General features: G+C 44.7%; 1 protein-coding gene across 1 annotated transcript in view; it reads right to left on the bottom strand.

Annotated features, from left to right (window-relative positions):
• Positions 1 to 826: 826 nt before the first annotated feature.
• Positions 827 to 24819, bottom strand: part of CDS1 (CDP-diacylglycerol synthase 1) — a 955907-nt gene continuing 931914 nt past the window's right edge. The window contains exon 13 of the mRNA XM_086961872.1: positions 827 to 2734. Within this exon, the coding sequence (XP_086817998.1) occupies positions 2605 to 2734 (130 nt within the window). The 3' untranslated portion in view covers positions 827 to 2604. The remainder of the gene's footprint in view (positions 2735 to 24819) is intronic.

The raw sequence follows: 24819 nt of genomic DNA, 5'->3' as shown, positions 1-24819 counted from the left end.
GGATCGCTGCCCGGAGCGCTGTTACAGATATATATCTTGTTTTGAACGTTAATTTCTCAAAAACTACTGGAGCACATATATTGAGACCTAGCAAAGGCACATCGGGCTAACAGTCCCTACAATTTTGCCAAGTTTCGTGCAAATCCATTCAGCCGTTCGAGCTAAAAGTGAATCCAACCGCCCTATGGAAAAATGAATGGGAAAAACGCGTTTTGGGACCCCCCTTTTTTCTCGGCCCCCCCTTGACGAAACCCCACCAAATTTTCAGGGGCTGCTCAGAAACAAAATGTGCCATTTTCCTGAAAATTTCAGCCGATTCCGTCCACAAACGCCAAAGTTATTAGACATAGAATTTTCAAAAATCCCATAGGGAAAAAATCCTAACTATATATACCTACTGGCGATAGCCAGTAGGTAATATATATATATATATATATATATATATATATACACACACACACACACACATGTATATATGTATATGTATGTTTGCAGATCCCTCATTTTCCCAAAGAAACTTAGGGGCATGTTTACAAGGCGATTGCACAACTGGAACTTGTCATTTTTCAACATGCTGGTGGCGGAATGCCCTGCACCATATTTACAAAGCGGTGTTAAGCTACTTTGCATTGAGTATTGAGGCTGTGGACGTTTCACTGCAACCCTTGCCAAGTTCGTTTTTGGAGTAATCACATATATTCTTATGTACGCTATGGTTGCATAATGTGGAAATACTTATCTGCTTTCAATCTGCAGGTGCTGTGCATGTAGTTTTTCACCAAATTATGTTTCTTTTAGGCACATAAAAGCAAGTAACAAAAGAACATACAAAATTACATTTTTATTTTGAGAAAAACCAAAACAAATTATTGTTTTGTTGCTAATTAAACACTATAAACAGTCATACATAGCAATGAGCTTCCATGTACTACTTACACTTTATAGTTCTAACAACTGTACTTCACAGCAGAAAATGCTTTACCTGGAAAGCAAAACAATTCCTGAGCGTGCAAGCCTATATTTAAAACACTGCTGTGCTATATATTTATTGCATTTCTATGACACATGTACAGTTTTATCCCTTTATACAGTATAGTGCATTCAGTCATTTTACAGATTATGTACAAAGTGGCAGGCCCAAACTGAACTCTTCATTTTGAGACCCAAAAATATAGCATATGGTTTCTCAGATTCTACTCTGACATAAACACAAGGTAAATAAATATACAACTCCAGGCATAAAACTTACTAAAAAGATTCCTATTTATTGCCCAAGTGTTTCAAGAGAAGTGTCTGCCAGCAAAGTTCGGTTTTACCAACTTGCTTAAACCTTATGAAGGAAAATAAATATAGCTCTTAGTGCATCAACAGTCATCATTAGACAATTTACATTGCTAAGCTGGAAGTATATCAAGATATGATAGCCAGTAAGGCAAAGATAATTTTGGGGTATGCAGGTAAAAGAACCACTAGAGTTTGTGCTTTGGAAGAGTGTACATTCAAATCACGATCTTGGTTGTGCTGTATAACTTAACCACAAACGAATAACAGGTGGTTAATGGCATTTTTGATTAAAATGAAGGAATGTGGTACATCGCATTACAAACTGTAACTGGTCTACAATTCAGTATGGAGGGTTAAGGCGTGTAAGCAACCACTCACGCAGATCGATTTTCAACTATTATCGCTAAATTTAAAGATGGCGACTTAAAGTATTTGTTAACATAGGAACTACCTTTTATAAGGCATGTAGGATCACAAAAGAAACTCAATTGTAGAGCCCCCACGTTCCCTGAAAACTAAGTAACCCCCATACCATCCACTCTAGAGTGAGATGACCCCACTGCTTGTATGCTAGTGTGCTGTGCCCTTTTAAGATCCATCTTTAGTCTTATTGCTAAAAAGATACAAAATAAAATTGTCGTCCTCATCAGAGTGATGGATTCTCGTTTGGACAGCTGTGTTAATTTTGTAAAATTCTGCAAAAAAAAAAAAAATAGAATCAAATGTCTAGGACATTATCAACTGCACTGTTAAAGGCAGTATTGTCTAAACCCGCATACTATTTTAAATCATATTTCTTTAATAAATTTCCAATAAAAACATAATTAACAGATCACATACTATCTGTAATCATTTTAATTCAAATCGATATAAAATTATTAAAACACATTGCGTGAAAACATTGCATAGAAATCAATAGCATTGTCCAGCATAGTAAAATGGCTACATGGGTCAAGCCAATGTAATTTCATTATTAGCCCCACCTTCTCGCCACGCTAAATGTTCATACAGTGTATGAAACCACAAATAACATTATAAGTACAGCTTTTGTCGAAGTTTCTTGCAGGAAAAAGTAAGTTGGAGGTTGCGAAAGAAAACTTTAGAACAACGGCTTACAAATTAAAACAAATGTGTACTTGAAAGTGATCTGATGGCCCTAGCACACTAACAGTCTGCATCTCAGGAAGAGCCTTCACAGTTATTCCAGGAGGGGAACCTCGTTGCAGTAAAAGAAGCCTTGTGTGCGTGCAAAAGTGCTGCTAGATCGGCCCAGTTTCACAATCTACGTCAGTGCTTTTATTGGTGAGTCGCCACAGAGTCCTACTGTGGCATCACAGCAGGAAGGATCCCCTTTTCTAGCAGGTGCGCTTTAAAGGTTTTGAAAATATTCAGTTGCTGTTCGGGTTGCAGCGCCAAAAGCTGTTGTAGCACTTTGCTCGGATTTGGTCCCCTGATAAAGGAAACAGATTATATTTTATTTTTACGTCTTGGTTAAATGACATAACATTGCTAAAAAAAAGTTACACTTCTCAAACATTTTACACAAGTTTTTGACAAAATACTGGAAAAAATACCACTGAACGCATTACCAAAACAACTATTTAGGAAGAAATGGTCCCAAAGTCCAAACGGTTGCTAGCGAAACAAGTGTACTTTGCATATCGAGCAGGCACTGACACAAAAAGATGGTTTGCGTCGCCAAACTATCATGTAAAACCCCTCAGAAGTATTTCACCGTGAATTATAGCCAGTAAAACAAGCATTTACAATGCAATGGTCTCGGCATTATCAAAGGTAGAGCTATTGGCATTGCTCATGACATTTTTTTTAAATCATAAATAAATAAATGGCATTGCCATTTACATTGTCAATAGCTTAATCATTAAATACATGGCTTAATAGCTCGCATTCTCCTTAAAAAAGGCTTCAAGCTGGCCTCTGGTCTTAACCACGTACTCCTCGTCTAAAAGTAGATACCTAGGATAAGAGAAGTTTCTGGGTGCTTTATTCTCATCAGGAATTTTTAATGTTAAAAGAATAGGATTATGGTAAGAAGTTACTTTTGGGCTTATTTCCATGTCCATTGTCCATAAAATAAAAGCTGTAGCCCAAGCCATGTCTATCCGTGAATAAAGTTTGAGTGGAGCAGAATAGTAAGTATAACCTGGAACATCCCTCATACCCTGTAGTCGCCCTATCTCCTTGATTGCGGCCCTTGTTTTTCGCATTCTATAAATGCCCCCGTCAAGTTGTATCAATTCCATAATCCATGACACAGTTAAAATCATCCATCACCACCCGTTCCCGCTCCCAATTCAACAATTCAACATTTATCATATCAAATATAGAAGGATCATCTATATTAGGCCCATGCAGTGCACAAAGTACATCTTTCTACCCCTTAATCATAATCTGAGCTATAGCCCACCTTTCATTTTTATCAGCCACTGTCTTACCTGTTACACCAATGAACCGTTTGTGCTTTAATATAGCAACCCCTCGTATGGAAGCGCTTTGTGCTTGTTCTGACCGACTTTTTCGGCCCTCCTTTGAGGGAGAATGATTGGAGGTGACTCCAGCCTATTATCCTTCTAGTGCAGGGATTAGAACTATAAACAGGGCCTATTCATAAGGCACAGTAATGCACTTTCGTACCCTTTTCCTTAGATCAGGGCTTATAAACTTATGTTAGGGGATAGATTCATAAGTATTAGTGATAATCCGTCCTTTTGCAAGAGTGTTAGTATACCTTCTATGGAGTTATGCTTATTTCGGGCCTTGTAGGCCTCAAACGGGAGAGACTCCATCTTGCTTTCTGCCCCGGCAGCTTGAGATGCTTCTAGGTCAAGTGTTAAGTGTTGTTCGCTTGGAGAGAACCGGCTCAGGCTGGCCCTTATCGAAAGACTGTATTTTTCTCCATTCCGAAGACACATCATCAGGCTGGCCAGCTGGGAACGTGTCCTTGGTGCGGGGAGGTACAAGAATTTGGTGGGCGGCAGGTTACTGGCCGTAACTTTCCATGAAAGGACAAGCTTCCATATTAGCGAAAGTGTTAGGCTGTGAGTCAGTCAGTCTGTAGGCGGCAGCTAGCCGTTAGCATCAATGCCATTAATTATTTCCAGGCAGACAGTCGCCATTTTGAAGTCCGAGAAAGATCATGAAGCTGATACTCTCTGAGAAAGATTGAGGAGGAGAGAGGAGTAGTGCAGAGCGATCGGAGGCAGAGAGAGACAGCAGCTAATAAAGAGGAAGGTTCCAGTGACTTGGAGGGAAGCGGAGGAGATCGAGCATAGCGGTGCAGACGTGTACTCGTGACTGCTGAGGTGTGATTCCGAGACGAGCCAAGGCACAGACGAGAAGGGAACCTAGATGACTGTCGAACCCCGACTTCGTGCTCATAAGGTGACCTCTGCCCCACTTTGCATAGTGTGCACATTCTAACCTTTCACTTTTCTTTGCAGGATATATGTTATAGTATAGTGCTGTGTTTATAATCATTGTAATAAAATACCCCAGTTCTTAGTGAACCAACATGTGCCTTGTATTCTTGTTCAATCAGGGTAACCTGGTCTTCTAGTCAGACATCGTTTTCATGAACGGATGTAAATCCCGGTCAGGTAAGAGGTGACTGAATAATGAGGGAGAGAGGGACCATTTGATTCTGAGAGCAGAAGGTACATGATTCAATTTGGCAAGTTGTGCTAATTCCTGTTATTGTAGTATCACCCCGAGTAGCCAATGAGAGATTGCTTCCAAAGGTATTCATAGGAGAGTGATCGTCGTTGGTAAGCGGCGTTAATGAGAGCACCAGGGGGGACACTGGTGTATAGATCGGCCGGATTGCGGATCGGGCTGTGAGTGAGAGAACACTGGGGTGGATACCAGTGTCTAGGTCCGCCGGATTGTGGACCGGATTGGAAGGAAGAGAGCACTAGGGCTGCAGCCTAGTGCGTAAGGCACGCCGGATTGCGTGTCGAGTGAGCACTGATGGTGATCAGTGTGTGATGGTAAATAATCAGAACTGCCCCAGGGTAGATTAGTCTGGGCCTAAGTTGCCGTGAGACTAGCTGGTATGAGTGTTATATTGTAGAAAACCTATGCGTGTGTATAGCTATTTCCCCATCCTTAGGTACGAGATATAAATATATATATGTACATACCTATTGTAAATATGTTCTAAGGAGGGAGGTGATTACGTTCCGACTGGGTTGGAGGTGCTCTGAGGAGCTGATCCCATCTGGTTCGAGAATCCGGTCGTTACAGTGCTGTAAAAACTATTTGCGAATCCTAGTTGTTTTAGCAAGCCACAATCTTTATACGCAAGATGCTTTTCCGTTAACATAACTATTTGCGGTTTATACAATTTTTAATTCTTCTGCCACTAATTGCCTCTTGATCCTACTATTCAGACCTGCTACATTCCATGCTAAACAGTTAAACCATGCCATAACAAAAATAAAACTCTACTACCTGTCACTTCTACCTTTATCATTTCAGTGCTTTTTCCAATTCCTTTATTATCTTTTTTATTTCTCATTAGCCTCCAGTTGACTTTTCCCTTTTTTGAACCCCATCCACCACCGCCCCTGTGAGAAGTTGGCCTGGTATATAATGCTCACTAATTCTAGTGATCACTGTGTACCATGCCAAGCAACCCTTATGATGATTGGTTGTAATTCAACCTTGTAGACCAGTTATCCTAGTGGTAACGTGGACAAAGCAGTCTTAGGCTAAACTCTGAAAGGCATGTGAAGCCAGCTGTAATACCATACACAACCCCCTTGAATACCAAATGAAAAGGACACCACACAGATATATATTGAAAATATATATTGATTTATTAACTATAAAATCCCCTGGACTCTTTATGAGCACAGAAGCACAAGCGTTAAATCACAAGACAGTTTAAAATACACAAAAGTTGCACAATATGGATGAGCCCTAGGGGCCACCTAAACCATATACTAAGAAAGTGGTATAAGAGATACCAATCGGAATGGGAACAGGCCTAGGGCCTTGGGAATCGCTGGAGCTATTCGAGACTAGCAGTGACTAAATCGGGAAAGGCCCGCGGGACTCGGGTGCAGTGTTCAAAGTGCACGCACTTTCCAATGTAAAGTCTATGGTGCGTAAAAAGTACAAAGTTAAAGAGTTAGGAACCTTCCGAGTGACCTAGAACGCTGAAACTTAAGACACAGGCCCTTGCGATGTGTACCAGTGTAGGAACACCGGCGGAGCTGAGTTACCTCACCCACAGGAAGCGGGTGCACAGGGTCGAAGTAGTGTTGGGTTTCGTCACGCTGGTCGATGGTGCTTGGAGCTGAAGATGCTGCAGGCGGCTCGATGTGAAGAGTTCCGGTGGATCCAAGGGTGGATCTACCGGAACTCTTCACATCGAGCCGCCTGCAGCATCTTCAGCTCCAAGCACCATCGACCAGCGTGACGAAACCCGACACTACTTCGACCCTGTGCACCCGCTTCCTGTGGGTGAGGTAACTCAGCTCCGCCGGTGTTCCTACACTGGTACACATCTCAAGGGCCTGTGTCTTAAGTTTCAGCGTTCTAGGTCACTCGGAAGGTTCCTAACTCTTTAACTTTGTACTTTTTACGCACCATAGACTTTACATTGGAAAGTGCGTGCACTTTGAACACTGCACCCGAGTCCCGCGGGCCTTGCCCGACTTAGTCACTGCTAGTCTCGAATAGCTCCAGCGATTCCCAAGGCCCTAGGCCTGTTCCCATTCCGATTGGTATCTCTTATACCACTTTCTTAGTATATGGTTTAGGTGGCCCCTAGGGCTCATCCATATTGTGCAACTTTTGTGTATTTTAAACTGTCTTGTGATTTAACGCTTGTGCTTCTGTGCTCAAAGAGTCCAGGGGATTTTATAGTTAATAAATCAATATATATTTTCAATATATATCTGTGTGGTGTCCCTTTCATTTGGTATTCAAGGGGGTTGTGTATGGTCTTACAGCTGGCTTCACATGCCTTTCAGAGTTTAGCCTAAGACTGCTTTGTCCACGTTACCACTAGGATAACTGGTCTACAAGGTTGAATTACAACCAATCATCATAAGGGTTGCTTGGCATGGTACAAAGTGATCACTAGAATTAGTGAGCATTATATACCAGGCCAACTTCTCACATTGGTGGCAGCGGTGGGATCTGAGCTTGCTCTTGTTTTACCATTACAATCTTTGAGACTATCATTTGAAAGATTATACAGGTACCTGTTAGGTACATATAAAACAAGACTAGTATACTTAAGTTCTACTGAACTTAGTTGTTGTAGAGCAAAGGGAGTAGCACACCCTGACTACAACTACTAGATAGGTTTAGTAGGTAAACACCAGTGTAGGTAGATTGCAACACATCCACCCACACTAGAGCAATGTCTGGAGCAGAGGGTTCCACTGGGAACATCCCTGTTGAGAGTGACCCTCCAAGGGCACCATCCAAATTTGCTATTTTTTCCTTTAAGGAATTAAGACAGCTTTGTGTCTTAAGGGGTCTGAGGACAGGGCCTTCCCCTACCACAGACCACCTTAGAGAGATCTTGGACCAGTCTGAGACTCTAAAGACCTCTAAGGCAGACCCCACAGGGGATGCTGAAGGAGGCCATCCTTCTGAGGATGACACTGTAGAAACCCCTGTCCCTATCATCCTGGTAGATGAGGAAGCCCCCATCACTGGAGCTCCTCAGGTAGATGAGGAGGAAGAGGAAGAAGAGACAGAAGGGGGGGAGCAGTGAGTCAGATGATGACAGAAATAGTCAGGTACTGGTCAGTAGACTGAACCAGGCTAACTTAAGCCTATTTGGGACTGAATCAGGTAACAACCCATTCAGACCCCCAAGTGGACTTAACCAGAAGCCTAGGAGGAGAAGGACTCACTCAGGTGACTAACAACTCCCATGCTTCTAGAGGCTCTCATGGTCACTCCAGAAGGGAGATGACTAGCCCTCAGAGAAGGGAACATGAGGCCAAGATGAGAGAGGCTGAATTGAGGATCCAGAGACAAGAATTAGAAGTTGCCCTGGCCCAAGAGAAACTTGCTAGAGCAAGACAGCCTAGAGAGAGTGGATTAGGATCCACTGGTGGCAGCACTATCCAGAAGGAAAAAGACAGGTCCTTTGATACAAGAAACCTGAGTAAGATTGTGCCCCCCTACAAAGCTGGGGATGATATCCATAAATGGATAACGGCAATGGAGAGAGCCTGCAGAGTACAGCAGATCCCTCAGGAGCAGTGGGCAGCAATCTTGTGGCTCTCCTTTGAAGGTAGAGGCAGAGACAGACTCCTCACAGTTAGTGATGGGGATTCTAGAAACTACATGGTCCTGAAGAGTGCTCTGATTGATGGGTTAGGCTTAACCACTGAACAGTACAGGTTAATGTTCAGAGATACCCAGAAGGCACAGACTCAGAACTGGTCTGAATTTGTTGAATTTGCCACTAAGGCTCTGGAAGGCTGGTTCCTGGGAAGTAAGGTTACTGACTATACAGGATTGTATAATTTAATTATGAGAGAGCAAATCTTAAGTAATTGTCAAAATCAGCTTCTACATCAGCACCTGGTTGACTCTGATCTGACCTCCCCACAAGAATTGGGTTGGAGGGCAGACAAATGGGTCAGAACCAGGATCAGGCCTAAGAACCAGGGTGGTGACCAAAAGAAAGAGACTACCAAGCCTCAAGAGAAGGGTGGGGATAAAAGTAAGGAAAAGACTTCCCCAGGGCCCCAAAACTCCAAGATTGGGGGTGGGTCCCAAGACACTTCTACAACCCAGAAAAAGCCTTATTGTCATACCTGTAAACAGGTGGGGCATTACAAAACAGATAGCTGTTGTCCCAAGAATGGCAATAAAGAGAATATACCTCCAGGTAATGCTCCAACACCTCCTGTCACTGTTAGCAGTGGTCCCCGAGGTGGTGGGAGCACCCCCAAGAATTTGGGTGGGTTTACTTTTGGAGGACAGGTGGACTCTGGCCTATCCAGGTCCCCTAACTCAGATACTCCTGTCTATGAGACTGGCATGGGGTTTGCCAATTTCAGTGCTTGCCCAAACACTTTGAGCAAGTATAGACAGGAGCCCCTCATCAATGGTTTGAAAGTTGAGGCCTTCAGAGACACAGGGGCTAGCATCACCATGGTGGCTGAATGTCTAGTCCCCTCAAGGCAACTTTTACCTGATGCCAAATATCAGGTGACAAACATTGATGGCATAGAAACCAATCATCCCATGGCAGTAGTCAATCTTAGCTGGGGAGGTGTCACTGGCCCAAAGAGAGTGGCAGTGTCAGCAAACTTGCCTGTAGATTGCCTACTGGGTAATGATTTGGAAATCTCAGCCTGGGCTGAGGTTGAACAGCAAACCCATTCTAGAATGGTAAATCTCCATGGAAAGGTTAGTGAAGCTGTGATGGCTACAGCCCCAATCCAAGATGTCCTTCCTGAAAAGGTTGGGAGGGCTGAGCAAACCTCAACCCCATCTTTAGCTAACTTCCCTCCTGAAAAGAGTAGCAGGGCTGTGATGGTAACAGCCCATACCCAAACTGAGTCTCCTCCTGAAAAGGTTGGTGGGGCTGTGATGGCCACAGCCCAAACTCAAACTGATACATGGGTAGTGATCCCTGAAATGATGGATCACTCAACCCAAACAGAGAGCATTGAGGAGGAAGAGAAATCTCCCTCCCACCAGACTTTAGGAAAAGATCAGCCTCCTCAGGGAACTGATCTTACCCCTGATGAAGGAACTGTCCCAGAGGTTGTTAGGCCTGGTCTGACTGAGCCTCTGATAGCAGTGGACCCTTCTCAGGTGGGACCCAGTCTGGAGCAGGTAACCTGCCCCTCTCTACCTTGCCTTACTCAGCCCAGGGCTGCAGAGGACAAGAAGGACAGTGAGACCCAAAGGGCCCCCTGTCAAATAAAGCGCCCCCATCAACAGATTAGGGGCACCGAAACTAGTAACCCTAGTGAGGTGCAAACTTTAAAAACTCCTGAGGGATCCCCCTTAAAAGTAGTTAGGGACCTCCCCCAGATGGATATTGTTGGGCACAGCCAAACCTGGGACCCTAAGGGCCCAAACCTGAACTGTCCCTCCAGTAAGCCAAACAGAGCGACTCAGCCTCCAGCTTTAGGTAGCCAGAGGTTGACCCTGAGAGCACAGTGCAACTCAATCAAAGAAAGAAAGGCACACATGGTGGAGAGTGATTGGAGGAAGCTGAGTCCTACAGAGGAATCTCACTTCAGTACTCCATCCCAACACCAGCCTTTAACTTTGCAAAGACACACCACAGGTAGAGATTCCCTATGGTGGAGACCCTCAGATACCCTTAGGGTGAGGGATTGCTTAGTGGACCATGAGACAGGGGGTAACCAATCCAGAGCTGGTACTTCCTTATATGGCCACTTAGGCAATATAGGCTTACCTGGTCAAGGATAGCCTTATCTCCTTTCGTTTGGGGGGGGGGGGGTTATGTAGGAAGGTGGATATCTGACTATGGTTACCCCCAAACTTTTTGCCTGGTGTTTAGCTGGTTTTTGACATAGTTGGCCTGGGATCCTGCTATTCAGGGCCCCAGGCTAATTGCTCTCTCCTTAAAATGGACTCCATGTACCTTAGGTGCATACACAATTGGAACTGGTTCACCTTATTGGCCCCTGTAACAGTGTACCCTAGGTACCCAGGGCATAGGTGCATCCAAGGCCTACCAGGGGCTGCAGCATGTATTGTCCCACCCCTGGCCTGGCCTCCATATTTGACACAACTGGCTGATCACTCAGCTGGGGTAAGTTGGTGTAATCACCTCTTACTTAGATATAGTATCCCTATATCTAACCTTAAACTGGACACATATGTTCCTATCAGCCACTCCTATGGAAGGCCTCATCAATCCTGGAGGCAGAGTGCTTGGAAATATGTGAGATGGTGCTCTAGCATGAGCTGAGCCTGTCTGCAGCTGTCGGGAACCACTCCCTAAGCTGTTCCGGGATATTGCCATACCATATACTCTTAAGTGCATTATAATCCTCGCGGTTATATGCTATCTTTGGTTTGGCTTTATCAAAACATGTCGAGTAAGGTGTCATACGAATTGGAATACTATCCCCTCGACAGTTCTGTCGACTGGGATAGCATTCCACCCTTCTAGAGGGACACGACATGTGTGTAGCCTTAACCCCGGTTAAAGTTAACCAGAGCCTCAGCATCACAAAATGGATGCTGCCACCACAGACACGAGTCTGACCTCCTGCTGCTGGGAGTCCTTCCAGCGAGGGAGGCTTGGACAAAGGGTTTCCTGCCTTGGGAGGTGCGAGCACCACCCCAGACAGGGTTTTGTGTATTGGGTAGGACAGGGCTGAATAGATTGAGACATGCCCGGGGCACACAAGGTGTCCCCGTGCATAAGCCAGTCCAAACCGGTCCTGGGACTTTCCAGGCCCAGGCCTGGCGAGGAGCTGGACAAAGGAAAGGGGGTGTAACCGCCCCCCTTCCTGGTTCCTCCCAGAGGAGGGACCTAGTAGGTGATCCACCCCTCAGATTGGGAATAAGAGTGGGAGCAGTGCCATTGCACAGCAGATCATCCTGAATCAACTTGAAATAAAGAAGAAGACTGGACTTCGACATTCTGCTGCTCGGAAGACTGAAGAGAATCTCCCTTGTGGCCTAGGAGTGGCCACCCTGTGAACACAGGCACCAACCAGCAACTCGACGTCTGCTTTGCCGCCGCCTCCCGCCGGAGCCCGAGCCCAGAGCCTGACAAGACTCAGACTCCCAGACCTCTCACAGCCCGATCCACAGTCCCTGCAAAGAAGGGACCCGTGGAGGCACCGAGTGATGTGGGACCGGACATCTTGGAAGACACTCGAAAAGCTGACTGCGCAGCAACCGAGGCATCCTCGACGTTGTGCTTTGGGGACTGAGAACCCCCACCACCGAGCAGCCCTTGCACCGAAGATCAGCCCCCAAGCATCTCCACGATCTGAGTGGGGCCCTTTTGCATTGTGCCACTCGACGTGCCATCCCGGCCACTAGCCACGTGGTCAGCGGCCATCTTGGCGACGAAACCAACGAAATACACAGCGGGTCTGGTGGCTCCAGACTCACCCAAGCTCCCGTGAAAAGGAGCACTCGCTCTGACCTTGCTGGTCCGAGTGTTAAGCATCTTTCAATTCCTGCGTGGCTTGCATTAGCCAAGGCCTGTTTGCTCCGATCAGGTCGCCGACACCGCCAACAGTGAGAAGCCTGCGTGGGACAGCTCGTGACCAACTCCTGGACGTCCTCGACCCCCGGTGTCCACGTGGCTGCAGAGAGAAGCTACCCGACAACGCCTGTTTGCACCCGACATCGCCTGGTTCCAATCTGGTTCCACGGTAGTCACTGGCTAGTGACTTTGAACATTGTCCCCTCTGCTTTCAGGTCTTCACATCTTCAGATCCACCCTTGGATCCACCGGAACTCTTCACATCGAGCCGCCTGCAGCATCTTCAGCTCCAAGCACCATCGACCAGCGTGACGAAACCAGACACTACTTCGACCCTGTGCACCCGCTTCCTGTGGGTGAGGTAACTCAGCTCCGCCGGTGTTCCTACACTGGTACACATCTCAAGGGCCTGTGTTTTAAGTTTCAGCGTTCTAGGTCACTCGGAAGGTTCCTAACTCTTTAACTTTGTACTTTTTACGCACCATAGACTTTACATTGGAAAGTGCGTGCACTTTGAACACTGCACCCGAGTCCCGCGGGCCTTTCCCGACTTAGTCACTGCTAGTTTCGAATAGCTCCAGCGATTCCCAAGGCCCTAGGCCTGTTCCCATTCCGATCGGTATCTCTTATACCACTTTCTTAGTATATGGTTTAGGTGGCCCCTAGGGCTCATCCATATTGTGATGCTGAGGCTCTGGTTAACTTTAACCGGGGTTAAGGCTACACACATGTCGTGGTACTCTAGAAGGGTGGAATGCTATCCCCGTCGACAGAACTGTTGAGGGGATAGTATTCCAATTCGTATGACACCTTACTCGACATGTTTTGATAAAGCCAAACCAAAGATAGCATATAACCGCGAGGATTATAATGCACTTAAGAGTATATGGTATGGCAATATCCCGGAACAGCTTAGGGAGTGGTTCCCGACAGCTGCAGACAGGCTCAGCTCATGCTAGAGCACCATCTCACATATTTCCAAGCACTCTGCCTCCAGGATTGATGAGGCCTTCCATAGGAGTGGCTGATAGGAACATATGTGTCCAGTTTAAGGTTAGATATAGGGATACTATATCTAAGTAAGAGGTGATTACACCAACTTACCCCAGCTGAGTGATCAGCCAGTTGTGTCAAATATGGAGGCCAGGCCAGGGGTGGGACAATACATGCTGCAGCACCTGGTAGGCCTTGGATGCACCTATGCCCTGGGTACCTAGGGTACACTGTTACAGGGGCCAATAAGGTGAACCAGTTCCAATTGTGTATGCACCTAAGGTACATGGAGTCCATTTTAAGGAGAGAGCAATTAGCCTGGGGCCCTGAATAGCAGGATCCCAGGCCAACTATGTCAAAAACCAGCTAAACACCAGGCAAAACGTTTGGGGGTAACCATAGTCAGATATCCACCTTCCTACAGCCCCCACCCACAACCCTAACCTCCACTGGAGGTTGACCCCCCCCTCTACATCTAGAAGGAGGAATCATCCTCTTTCAGAGCTGCCAATGGATTTGGCAGCTACCTGAGATCCAGTCCCTGCGGTAGTTCCAGAGGCTAACACCCCGTTGCTAACTTAAAGTGAAAATCAGAACACAGAACAAGAAAATACCACTTTACAGAAAAAAGAGTTTTAACCCGGACTTATCCTTAGCAGCAATACATCCACTCCTAACCCTTCGTGCCTACACCCCCCCACCTTCTGCCATTCATGAAGTGCTTCCTTCGCTTCTCTTTCAGAAATAAAAACATTTGAATGCCCTTCTTGTACTGCTTTAAAGTGTGCTGGTTCCTGAAAGTACACTTGTGCCCCACTATTTTTAAGTGGATCAATCAGTTGTCTAAGCTGCCACCACCTGTTCATTGTTGCTTTACAGAAATCTGATCGAAATTCAATAGTAACAGGTGATCTAGGTCCTGCCTTCAAAAAGACAGCTTGCCGGAGCAAAAAGTTCCCAAAATAAATGAGAAAAAGACATGGGATGCATGCATCTTGCCTTCGTTGCAAGAATGGAAGTCTAAGGGCTCTTTGTATCTGTCAATCCCAGTCCCAATCCCCAAGGTCTGGAAAACCCCTCTGCAGTATCTGTACTACATATGCTGTAGGGTCTCACCACTCTAACCCTTCTGGAATCCCAAACAGCTTCAAATTCTGTCTCCTTTGGCGATTTTTCAAATCCTCTATTTTAAGTTGCATTTTCTTAAGCATATCATCATGTTGTTGAACCCTGCTAGTTGTTTTAAGTGTTGTTTATTTGCCTTCAGCAACTCGAGTCTGTAAATCTGTTATTTCATTTGTAAGGGTCCGGACTTTCGAGGTTACTTACTTCAATGTTTGCTGCATACCCTGGTTGTCTGCCCTAACTTGGGCGAAGAGTTCCTGTGTTTCCTCTCTTTGATCTTTAAGCGATTGCAAGATTAATGTAAGCACTAATGTTTCACTTGCTTGGGGGTCTCCCTCCTCCCCAGGTGTGCTCTCCCCTTGCTGAAAGCGAATTTCCTCAGTCGCTTCAACAGGGGTCCCGTCCACTGAAAGTCTAAGTGCCCCACACACATCATCCACTAAACCAGCATCCGATAACCTAGATATCAGGTTTTTACCCCCCTTTTGCTTGCACCCATCGTCGTATAGGGCTCACCGTTTCTGAATTTTTAGACTGCATCCTTTTCTGGCTACTGGTGTGCTGGCCTGACCTGGTTAATGTCTCTCTCTTCACACCCCTAGGTGTCTTAGTCTTAGACTTAGCTCTTGGGTTTTTCTTCTTGCCATCTAGTGTGTTTGAAATTTGCTTCTGCTTTATCGCTGTTAGGTTTTGCGGGGGATTTTGCAGCTCAACAATTCAATTCAATTCAATTCAAAGCTTTATTCGGCAATTTGCCATCAAGCCAACAAGTAAAAATACATTATACATTAAACAAAATTACATCAATTAGAAGAATAAAGTGCAAGTTGTTGTGCAATCCTCATGTAAAGTCCTAATTATTTACAATTCACAATAATTTGATTACAATTCATAAAAGGGACATATACATTTTACATACAAGGGAGTTTACAGACCTCTAATTAAAAACACTTATTTAAAATTTTCTTTAAATAGTTTAAAAGCCAGAGTTAAAAACTTTGTATCTATGTTTTAAAACCATGCTTTTTCCTTATCAAGCAGATACTAAAAAGAAATCGACTGACTCCAAAAGTTATCAGTCTAGTGGACAAGGATCTGAGTAATCTTTCTGCCTCTTTGTATGAGCGTATACCCAAATTTTTACAAAGGGGTTTGATCCATTTTGTACGTTGAGCATTGTATAATGGACAAAAGAAGAGGATGTGTGCCTCATCTTCCCTTTGCTTCAGGTCGCACAGTTTACAAAGTGTATCATCTCTGTTAGGGTTAGGATTCCCCCACCGGCACGTATTAGCATTTATTTGGAGAACCCCGTACCTGTATTGGAGATACATGGTTTTAGCCAGGGGTGGTTCCACCTCGTCCATAAATTGCTCAAATATGGGGATGTCCTTGAATTGCAGAAACTCAATTGATAATGAACCTGTAACACGATTATGTATGTTAGAATTCATATAATACCAAAAGGCGGATTTTACCTGATCTTTACAATTAGGTTGCATGGATGTTGGGTTTTTCCAAAAGTGTGAAAGGCCCAATTTAGTGAACCATGCAGATATGTGTCTCAGCCACTGAATTAAATTGTAAGTATCTAATTCCATAATTTCCAGCAGACCCGCTCTATAGTCTGCGAGTTCCGGGGTTGTCCAGATTCTTACCCAGTAAATCAGTGGCCTCAACCAGCATAGATAGTCTGTACGTTTAAGATTTATGTCTAGGAAAACAGGTGCTAAAGGTGTTCGTGTTGGTAGCTTTAGCAACCTCCTGCAGAACATATTCTCCACAGTATGGAATGTTTGTTTAACATACGGCCCCCAAATCTCGGCTCCATATAGAGCCGCAGATTGTCCTTTAGCTTTGAACACTTCGATCGCGGGTGATATAGCTTTTGAAGTGCTCCTTCCATGGATTTTCAGAATGGGGAAGGAGTTCTGTTTTAATATCAATCTACTTTTTTCTAGCTGATTTGTCCAAGACATTTTGCTATCAAACCTAATACCCAGGTAATCAAATGATTCCACATATTCAAGTTTAGTATTGTTTAAGGCCAGATTTCTCTTAAAGGATTTTGGAGGGTTAATGGCCATGTATTTGGTTTTACTTGAATTGATTTCTAACCCCTTCGTTTCACAATAGCTGTAAAATTGATTTACCAAATTTTGTAAACCTTTTGGAGTTTGAGATATTAAAATCGTGTCGTCTGCAAAGAGCAGCGCTGTAACAGCCTCATTACATAATTTAGGGGAGTCGTGGTTACACTGTGCCAAAAATGGGGGGATATCATTTACAAATAAAGAAAAAAGAGTCGGGGCCAACACGCACCCTTGTCGCACCCCCCGTCTGACTGGGATAGCTTGAGTGAGTTCGCCATTTCTTCCCCATCTTATTTTTGCAAAATTGTCTGTGTGGAGTTTTATGAGGTTAGACAATAATTCTTCAGGGACACCCATTTGCCCTAAAGTATTCCATAACAGTGAGCGGGGGACCAGATCGAACGCTGAGCGTAGATCCATGAACGCAACATATATGCTGCATTTTTTAATCTGGACATACTTCCAACAGATGCACATGAACCTATGTACCTGATCTACAGTACTTGTCCTAATTCTAAAACCTGCTTGGTATTTTGAGAGGATTTTAGTATCCTCAATCCAATCTAAAAGACGATTTAAAATGTGTCTGGCAAAGATTTTTTGTAAAATATCTATTAGACTTATAGGTCTGTAATTGCCGGGGTTGTAGCGATCTCCCTTTTTGTATATGGTTACTATTTCCGCCCCCTTCCATGATTCGGGGATCGGAGTGCCTAGCAAAATAGAATTGCACAAAAAGTTTATGTAAGGGCACCAAACTTCTATATTATGAGTAAATAGATCGCCCGGTAGTTTATCCGGACCCGGCGCCTTACCTGCCTTAACTGCCTTAATAGCACACAATGTTTCCTCTGTGGTAAATTTTTCCGGCTTAAAGTGAAAAGGACTGGATCCAGAGCAAGGATCTTCAGAGGGTACCTCAGATGCATCATATAATTTTGCAAAATGGTCGTACCAAATTTTTCCATCTAAGAAGAAGTCTCTATTGGAGCTCCCTGTTTTATTATTTTTGGATATTAGACTCCAAAAGGTGCATTGATCATGCGACCTGGCAGCATTTAAGAGGTCATCCCAAATTGAATCGTCCCACTCTTTTTTCGCTCTCAAGAGGAGGTTCTTATATTCAGTTCTACACTCTTTAACCTTCTTTTGATCTTTAGATTTTACGGCCTTAATGAGATTATCTTTGGCCAGGCGACACTGGTTGTTATACCATGGTGTCTCCAGTTCCAATTGCCGTTTAATTTTACTATCCCTGTTGTTACATGGTTTGCTCAAGAGGGGGATTAACTCTTCTATTAATTGATAGTGCATAATGAGCACTTCGTGGGATCCCATAACCAACTTATTATATGAGGAAATAGTGTTTGAAAAAATATTGTAAATACCTATGAGTATGTCCTCTTTTGCCAGGATGTGCGGCCACTTTATTGCTCTCCTATTGTTAGAAACTTCAACCTCACCCACGTCATTATTCGGTTCCACACCACTATCTAATGGGTGGAATAGTGCCGGGAGTAGCCCTAACTCAAGGGGGAAGTGATCGCTTTCTGGTCTATTCACAACAGAAAAAGACAACAACAGGTACCATAGGTTAATAGTAATCAATACATAATCAATAAGTGACTTTGCAATCCCTTTGTTGTAAGTGAAGTTAGATGGCCTATCCGGGTCCAATCTACCATTACATGCTCTTAAGTTGTGAGATATCGTCAGCTCATATATCTGCATAGCTGCCACCGAGCTTTTAACTGCTTTTACACTATCTAACCGGGGAATATTGTTGGCCCTATCCTCATTTTCAAGGATATTTTCTAACCCCATGACGGGCTCAAACTGACAGTTGAAGTCCCCGCCTATAATTATATTAGGGTCCTGCTCCAGGGTATTCAAAAACGTGTTTAACTGTTCCACAACCAGTGATTCCTTATTTCGAGGATTGGGTCTGTTATAAATGTTTAACAAGTAAATGTCCCCAAAATCCTTCGTGGTGATCTTTACCCCAAGCAAATCTTTAGAATCAATATTACAAGGTGATACAATGACATCCAAACATACTTTTATCCAAATTATCAGGCCCCCTGATGGTCTGCCTCTCACAGAAGCAGTGGCCCCACAATGGTACGCTTTGTATCCAAGTCTATGCACCATATTAATTGCCCATGATTCTTGTAGGAGAATAATGTCATACTCTTCCAAAAATGAACTCCAATTCCTATCGCATAGGTTCCTGGATACCCCTGCTATATTCCATGACAGGATTTTTAAATCACGGTTAGATTGACATGACACTAGATTGCTGGGGCAATTATTACCTGTACCCAGGATAGAGGATGTTGCCCCTACATTAGAATCATCAGAGGTCTCATGGGAAAGTGTCAAGTCCTGCGAGTCGTTAGGTGCCACTATTGACCTAACTAGATCTGGTACATGGCCACTGTTCGGTATAGCCTCTCCTTGATGGTCTTTGGAGGGGCTAGGGGACAGAGCTATGACCGGACTGGTTTTCATGTTATCCGTTGGGGGGAGCATTGATCCAGAATGTATAATTGGTTTTAAACAGGGGTTCTCTTTGGTACTGTACAGGGAGGATGGAATTTCATATGTACCACTTTTTCCTTCTTGTCAGTAACCCCACCATGACCAATTTTTATCCCCTTCCATGGAACCTGGAAACATTCTTCCTACTGGAGTTGGAGGGTCAAAAAAAGAGTATTTGTTATTCATCGGGCCTAACCGAGATTGATCTCTGTTATCTTGGGGCCGCTGCATGGGGTAAAAGTAGCTGAGGTCGTAAGTGCCAATTCCTAGATAACCACCTCGTTGGTTCTGGCTATACACAAGTTGAGCCACCGAGGGGTCCTTAAAATTGACTAGAATACAATCACCTGCTATGTCTTTCTGCCTTGTTCCCAACCAGCTAATTCTTCGGACTTGGATAACCTGACAATTGACAGAGTATGGCAAGGGTCTATTTTCTTTGAGCCAGAACAGTGTCTTATTTTTCAGCTCATCGTATGACTCCCTTTTGTTGGGTTTCAGGGGAGGGACCCCGGTGAGCACAACTACGTATGGTTGGCATCCCGGAGGGAGGTGTGCATTGGGGGTCTTTTTCATTGCTGGTTTGTCTCCGTCAGTGTCAGTTACTTTGGCATTATTGACCGTGCCACAGTTAGTAGAACAGGTAGTAGTTTTAGGCCCGACATCCGACTTGGGTGGAGCCGGGGCTTGAGGTGTGGTGGTTGTGTTAGCCAAGTTTACTTTCCGAGGTGCAGGTTTCGGTGGGACAGTCAACTGAGTACCACCTTTATTTGAGTGTGCCTTGACAGGTTCCGATTGACCTTTCCTTGAGTCATTAGTGGGTCTATTCGGCTGGGTCCCACTGTCACTCCTAGATTGTCGGGGATGTTGTATTTGTTTGGAAGCTGTCGGGCTGGATTCCACCCTTATAGACTCTCCGCCAATCTTGGAGTGTAATTTTACCAAGGATTTTAGGGCGAAAAAGTTATCTAGGGAGGTTTGTTCAAAATTATCCAGACGTTCTGTTAGCCCTTTTAATTTTTCGAGGACTGGCGAAAGCAGGGTTGTCATGAGTTCTTGCATCTGATCAACCAACCGGTTTTTGGCAGGTGAGTTCTTAAGACAGTCCAAAATCTGCTTTTGGCCAGGTGTGGCATTATGGTCCACCCCCGCTTGTGAAGTATTTACTTCTGGCCTCGTGGTTAATTTTTCTAGCTCTGCAAGTTTACAAGAGGTGCCTCCATTTGCGTAGTTCCTGCGGATTCTTTTAAGTGTTTTAAGTCTGTAGGCTTTTCTCGGAGAAACCACTCTCTTCCTTTTGACAGCTGGTCGACTATTTTTTGGCGACGGTGTTATGGAAGCTGGCACTAAAGGTGAATCGTGCACCAAAATTACAGGTAATGTGGGTGGATCAAGTGGTTTGTTGATCAAACAATTGTTTGTACCAGTGCCTACTTGGGTGCTGCCTGCGGGTTCAAGGTCCGAAATAATGTCAAAAGCGCCATTATCATGACTTGGATCAAAAACACAAGGTTGTAAAAGACCAGTTGGAGCAGATAATAATGGTTCAACAGGAGTGGTGTTAACCGGAGATGTAGCATTGACTAGTGGTCCTAGTGAGGAACGTTTATGAGCCAGGTATTCTCTTGACAATCTGCGTTCTGCCAGGATAATTTCCTTTTCTACTACTGACACAGCACGGGTAATGAAATTATCCATTGTACATAGGGTCGGGTTTCCCCCTCGTCTGGAGCTTCTACCTGAACGGGTGGTCATTGGTGTAAATGAAGACATGCGGGAATACAGTACACTTTTATAACGTCCGCTGGCAACAATTGGCAAGTTTACCTTGGTTGTTGGGGAGGTGGCCCGACCCGGCCCCTGCTGGCCCCGGACGGCCACAGACGGCCCGCCCTTTGCCCGGGCTTCGCCCGGCGTCCCGCTTGCGTCCCGCAAGACGGTCCCACTTCTGGTGATATAGGTTGGGCGGTGGGGGCGGGGCACGCAGGGGTGCGCTGACCGGATGTCTCGTGGTCAAGCAGGGACTCCTGGGATAGTGAGTCCCTGCCGCGCTACCCCTGCAGCCTCCACAGATGATTCCTTCTCACAGCGGCACCTCAGGCTCAGCAGGCTCGTCAGCGTTGGTGGGTCTCTGGTCTCCTCCCACAGCGAAGCGGCTCCCGCGCAGCGGGAGCGGCGAGCAGCAATCCTGGGCAAAACGGAGCTAACGGAGTAAGTGATCTCCCACAGTGTCACCACGTTGCAGTACAGGGTCCCACGTTGCAGTACAGGGTCCAACAGCATTTTAACCTTTTTTACGTATCTGAACTTCCTCCTCCGACCCCCCTGCTAAAGGAGTAATATTATTGTCGTGATTAGCTATTACAGACTTGTTAAGGAGGTCAATGACCTGAGTAGTAACAACAATACTATTCTCCTGCGTAGATAAAATGCTGCCTTCTAAATCATGTGTACTGCTCACTGCTAGATTCAATCCCTCAATCGCGTCTATTATTAGATCCAATGCCTCCGTTATTGGTTCTGTTAGTGTGGCACCAGACCCTTGATTATTCATCTGGCACAGTCCCGACAAGTCTCCTTCCGGAGATACTATGCAATGGTTCTCTTCATTTGCTCTATTTGTTTTGTTAACCTCTTCAACATCTACAGCAAGTTCAGCAGCCAGCTCAGTTAATGTTTCAGCCCTCGAAGCATCCACATTTTCTTCACTGCCATTGTTTTGCTTTCCAAGATAGATTCTCGGGGTATCTCTAGTATTATTAGCTACCCCATCCAAAAACACCTGATCTTGCTTCCAGTAGTTGCATACAGGGTATGGACCGGTAGTATAGTCTCGGCAGGATCCGCTGAGCCACCAAACACACAGCTACCAGCGTGGACGGCAAGCGCTGGAGGCCAATTCGTGTTACTTCCAGCATTCAACATGGCTGTGTAATCACTTAATTCGGTAAGTCTCTTTCTTTTTCCCCATATTAGCAGTCAGCCGTTGTCCAGCAATTACAAATGTCCGGTAGTCAGTTACCCTGGCGTCCAGCACTTTTCAAAAACATCTTCTATTTCTTCAAATCTCTTGTTTTTCAAGTATTTCCTTGCAATTTCTCATCCGCCTGTCAGCTCCAAACTTTAATACAAAAGTTAAGCCTCGGGAGCTCCTCGCATGCTGGTGATCAGAGACGGCATCAACCCGCCATCTTGTCTCCTCCCCCACTAAAAGCCAGAACAAAAACAATACCATGCAAATTAAACAAACTACGTTGCTGAGTCAGCCTAGCATTAACAACCAAAGGTTCACTACAACGCACACAACAACCCTCTTTATGCTACAATAGATCTCTAAACGACAACATGATTTGATAGAAAAAAAAATCTTGACATTGTTGAACGCCCTCCCAAAACCTAATTTAACTACCAATTCCTCCATCATCAGTGTAGTATCAACAGAAACATTTACACAATTACTTAAAACTGCTACTGGTCATGACTCCCTTTATCAAAGAGGGTAGAAATCATGGTCATCACATCCAGGAACTGCCAGCACCAATGCAATTTAAGTAACAACACATAAGAAAAGGTGACAGAACACTGGTCGTGATTAGCAGGAGCCTAGCTTAAAATTAAAGCCTAAGAACAGTTATTCTCCCAAACATGAATAATATAAATTATTTAAAAAAATACACCAAATAAAATTTTGCTTAATATTGCCGGCTGGGAATCTCTTCTGAGACAACTCAACGTTTGATCTTCTAAGCCGGCACAAGACCTGGTGTCAGGTATTCATATTTCTATCAGGATACAGACGTATTGCTATTACAGCCATTAAGTTATCAACAAAGGGTAGATCTGCTGCTGGAATAAGGACTTTTGTCTTAACCAAACTACGAATAAAAGTAAAAAAAGAAGTCACTAGTATCCCATGGATACTGGGTGTGGTATTACAATTAAAGGGAAAGCAGTTACATTTTTGGGAAATAATAATCTTGGATGTCACCTGGGAGCCGAACATAAGCCTTCAAAAGTAACTGATCTAATGAAGTGTGTAACATCATTGTAAATCAAAGCACACAATAGCACAATTATTATCATAAGTGAATTCAATTTGAACTGAATGGGCAGCAACAGCCATAAACAAAGGGGCGGAATATACCGGAGGCCTCAATTTGTGAACATTATAAAGACCATTTAGGCACACTCCTCAACTCATTCCACAGGATATGATTGAGCCTTGAAGGGATGATTGCCCCTTAATGTGCCTTCCCAGGCCCCAGAGACCCCATTCCCAGACCCCAACTGTTTTTTTTGTTAAAAGGGGAGGGGGCCTCGTGGCTTCCCTCCCGAACCTACTTTGGCCCGTGGCCTCCATTAAAAGGTGGGTACCCCAGTGCCCACTCAAGGCCCCCACTAAGTACCACATTGTGGGGGGAGCCCCAGGGCTCTTGTGGTCCCAGCCAGCTCCATGCAAGGTGCAAAAACCGGCATTGTTCCCACCCAGAGGGAGCAGTTGCATTTTACATGCTCCCTCGGGGAGGGAGCAATATGTGTTTTGGTACCTGCCTGTGCAGCACCTCTCCCCCTTTGTTTTATTTGTGTTTCAAATTTGGCCCTAGGACATGGGGTCCCGGGGGAAACAATCAGTTCGGGGAGGGGGGCCATGCACCCCCCTCCCTTAAATTAAATATCTCCAGGGCCCAAAATGTCCTCTGTGAGAGGGGGTCCTACTGACACCCCCCATAGGTATTATAAAATGGTGGGCCGCCATTTTTTTTATTTGCCCCACTCCCGCTGAACTACTGCAGGATCGTGGCAAAACATTTCAGAATTTTATAAGATTTTAGCTCCAGGGGTGGTCACTCTGGTTCCCCCGCCAAAGGGCCTAGGTGGGTAGCGTACCCCTACCCTGCCCCCTTTATTTATGTTTTACTAACTTCATGACAGGGAACTAAGTCTCCGACTCCTGTATTGCCTGCCACAAACATTTTTCTCATGATGCTGCCAGCCAATCAGTGCACTCACTCCTTTGAGAGTCTGACTTCAGCGGTAGCAAGATGACCCAAGAGAAAAAAAGCTCCCTGCGTGAATCAGAATGTTCTATTTTTTTAAATTAGCGCTCCTGCAAGACTCTCCAGGGAGTCCTTCGGACCCAACTGTCCAGATATACAAATGTTTTTTAACCTTAATTTCTTAAAAACTACATAACGGATTAACACCAACTCAAACAGCACAATCTGTGAACCAAGATTTAGCTTTCTGCCAAACTAGGTGTAATTCTATTCAGCAACTTTTGTGGTAGTGCTGCCTAAAGAAGTCTATGGAATATGCATGGTGAATTTTGCTGTACTGACCCATGCTTTTTCGCAGCCGCCACTTGACGGATCGCTCCAAAACTTTCCAGGAAAGGTCTGAAGTGAACTTGTTTTATTGATGGAAAGTTTAGTTAAGCGGCACCAAAATTATTAGTAAACCAAAAAGCGCCATGTCTGTGGAAAAGAAAAACGAACTATAACTACCCACTGGCAACTGCCACAGGGTGATGCACATATATATACACACACATATATGCACATACATATATATATA

This window comes from Lissotriton vulgaris, chromosome 3_1 (genome assembly GCF_964263255.1).
Source record: "Lissotriton vulgaris chromosome 3_1, aLisVul1.2, whole genome shotgun sequence".
NCBI lineage: Eukaryota > Metazoa > Chordata > Amphibia > Caudata > Salamandridae > Lissotriton > Lissotriton vulgaris.
The sequence above is the reverse complement of the archived record's forward strand: the minus strand, read 5'-3'. Positions and strand labels throughout refer to the sequence as shown.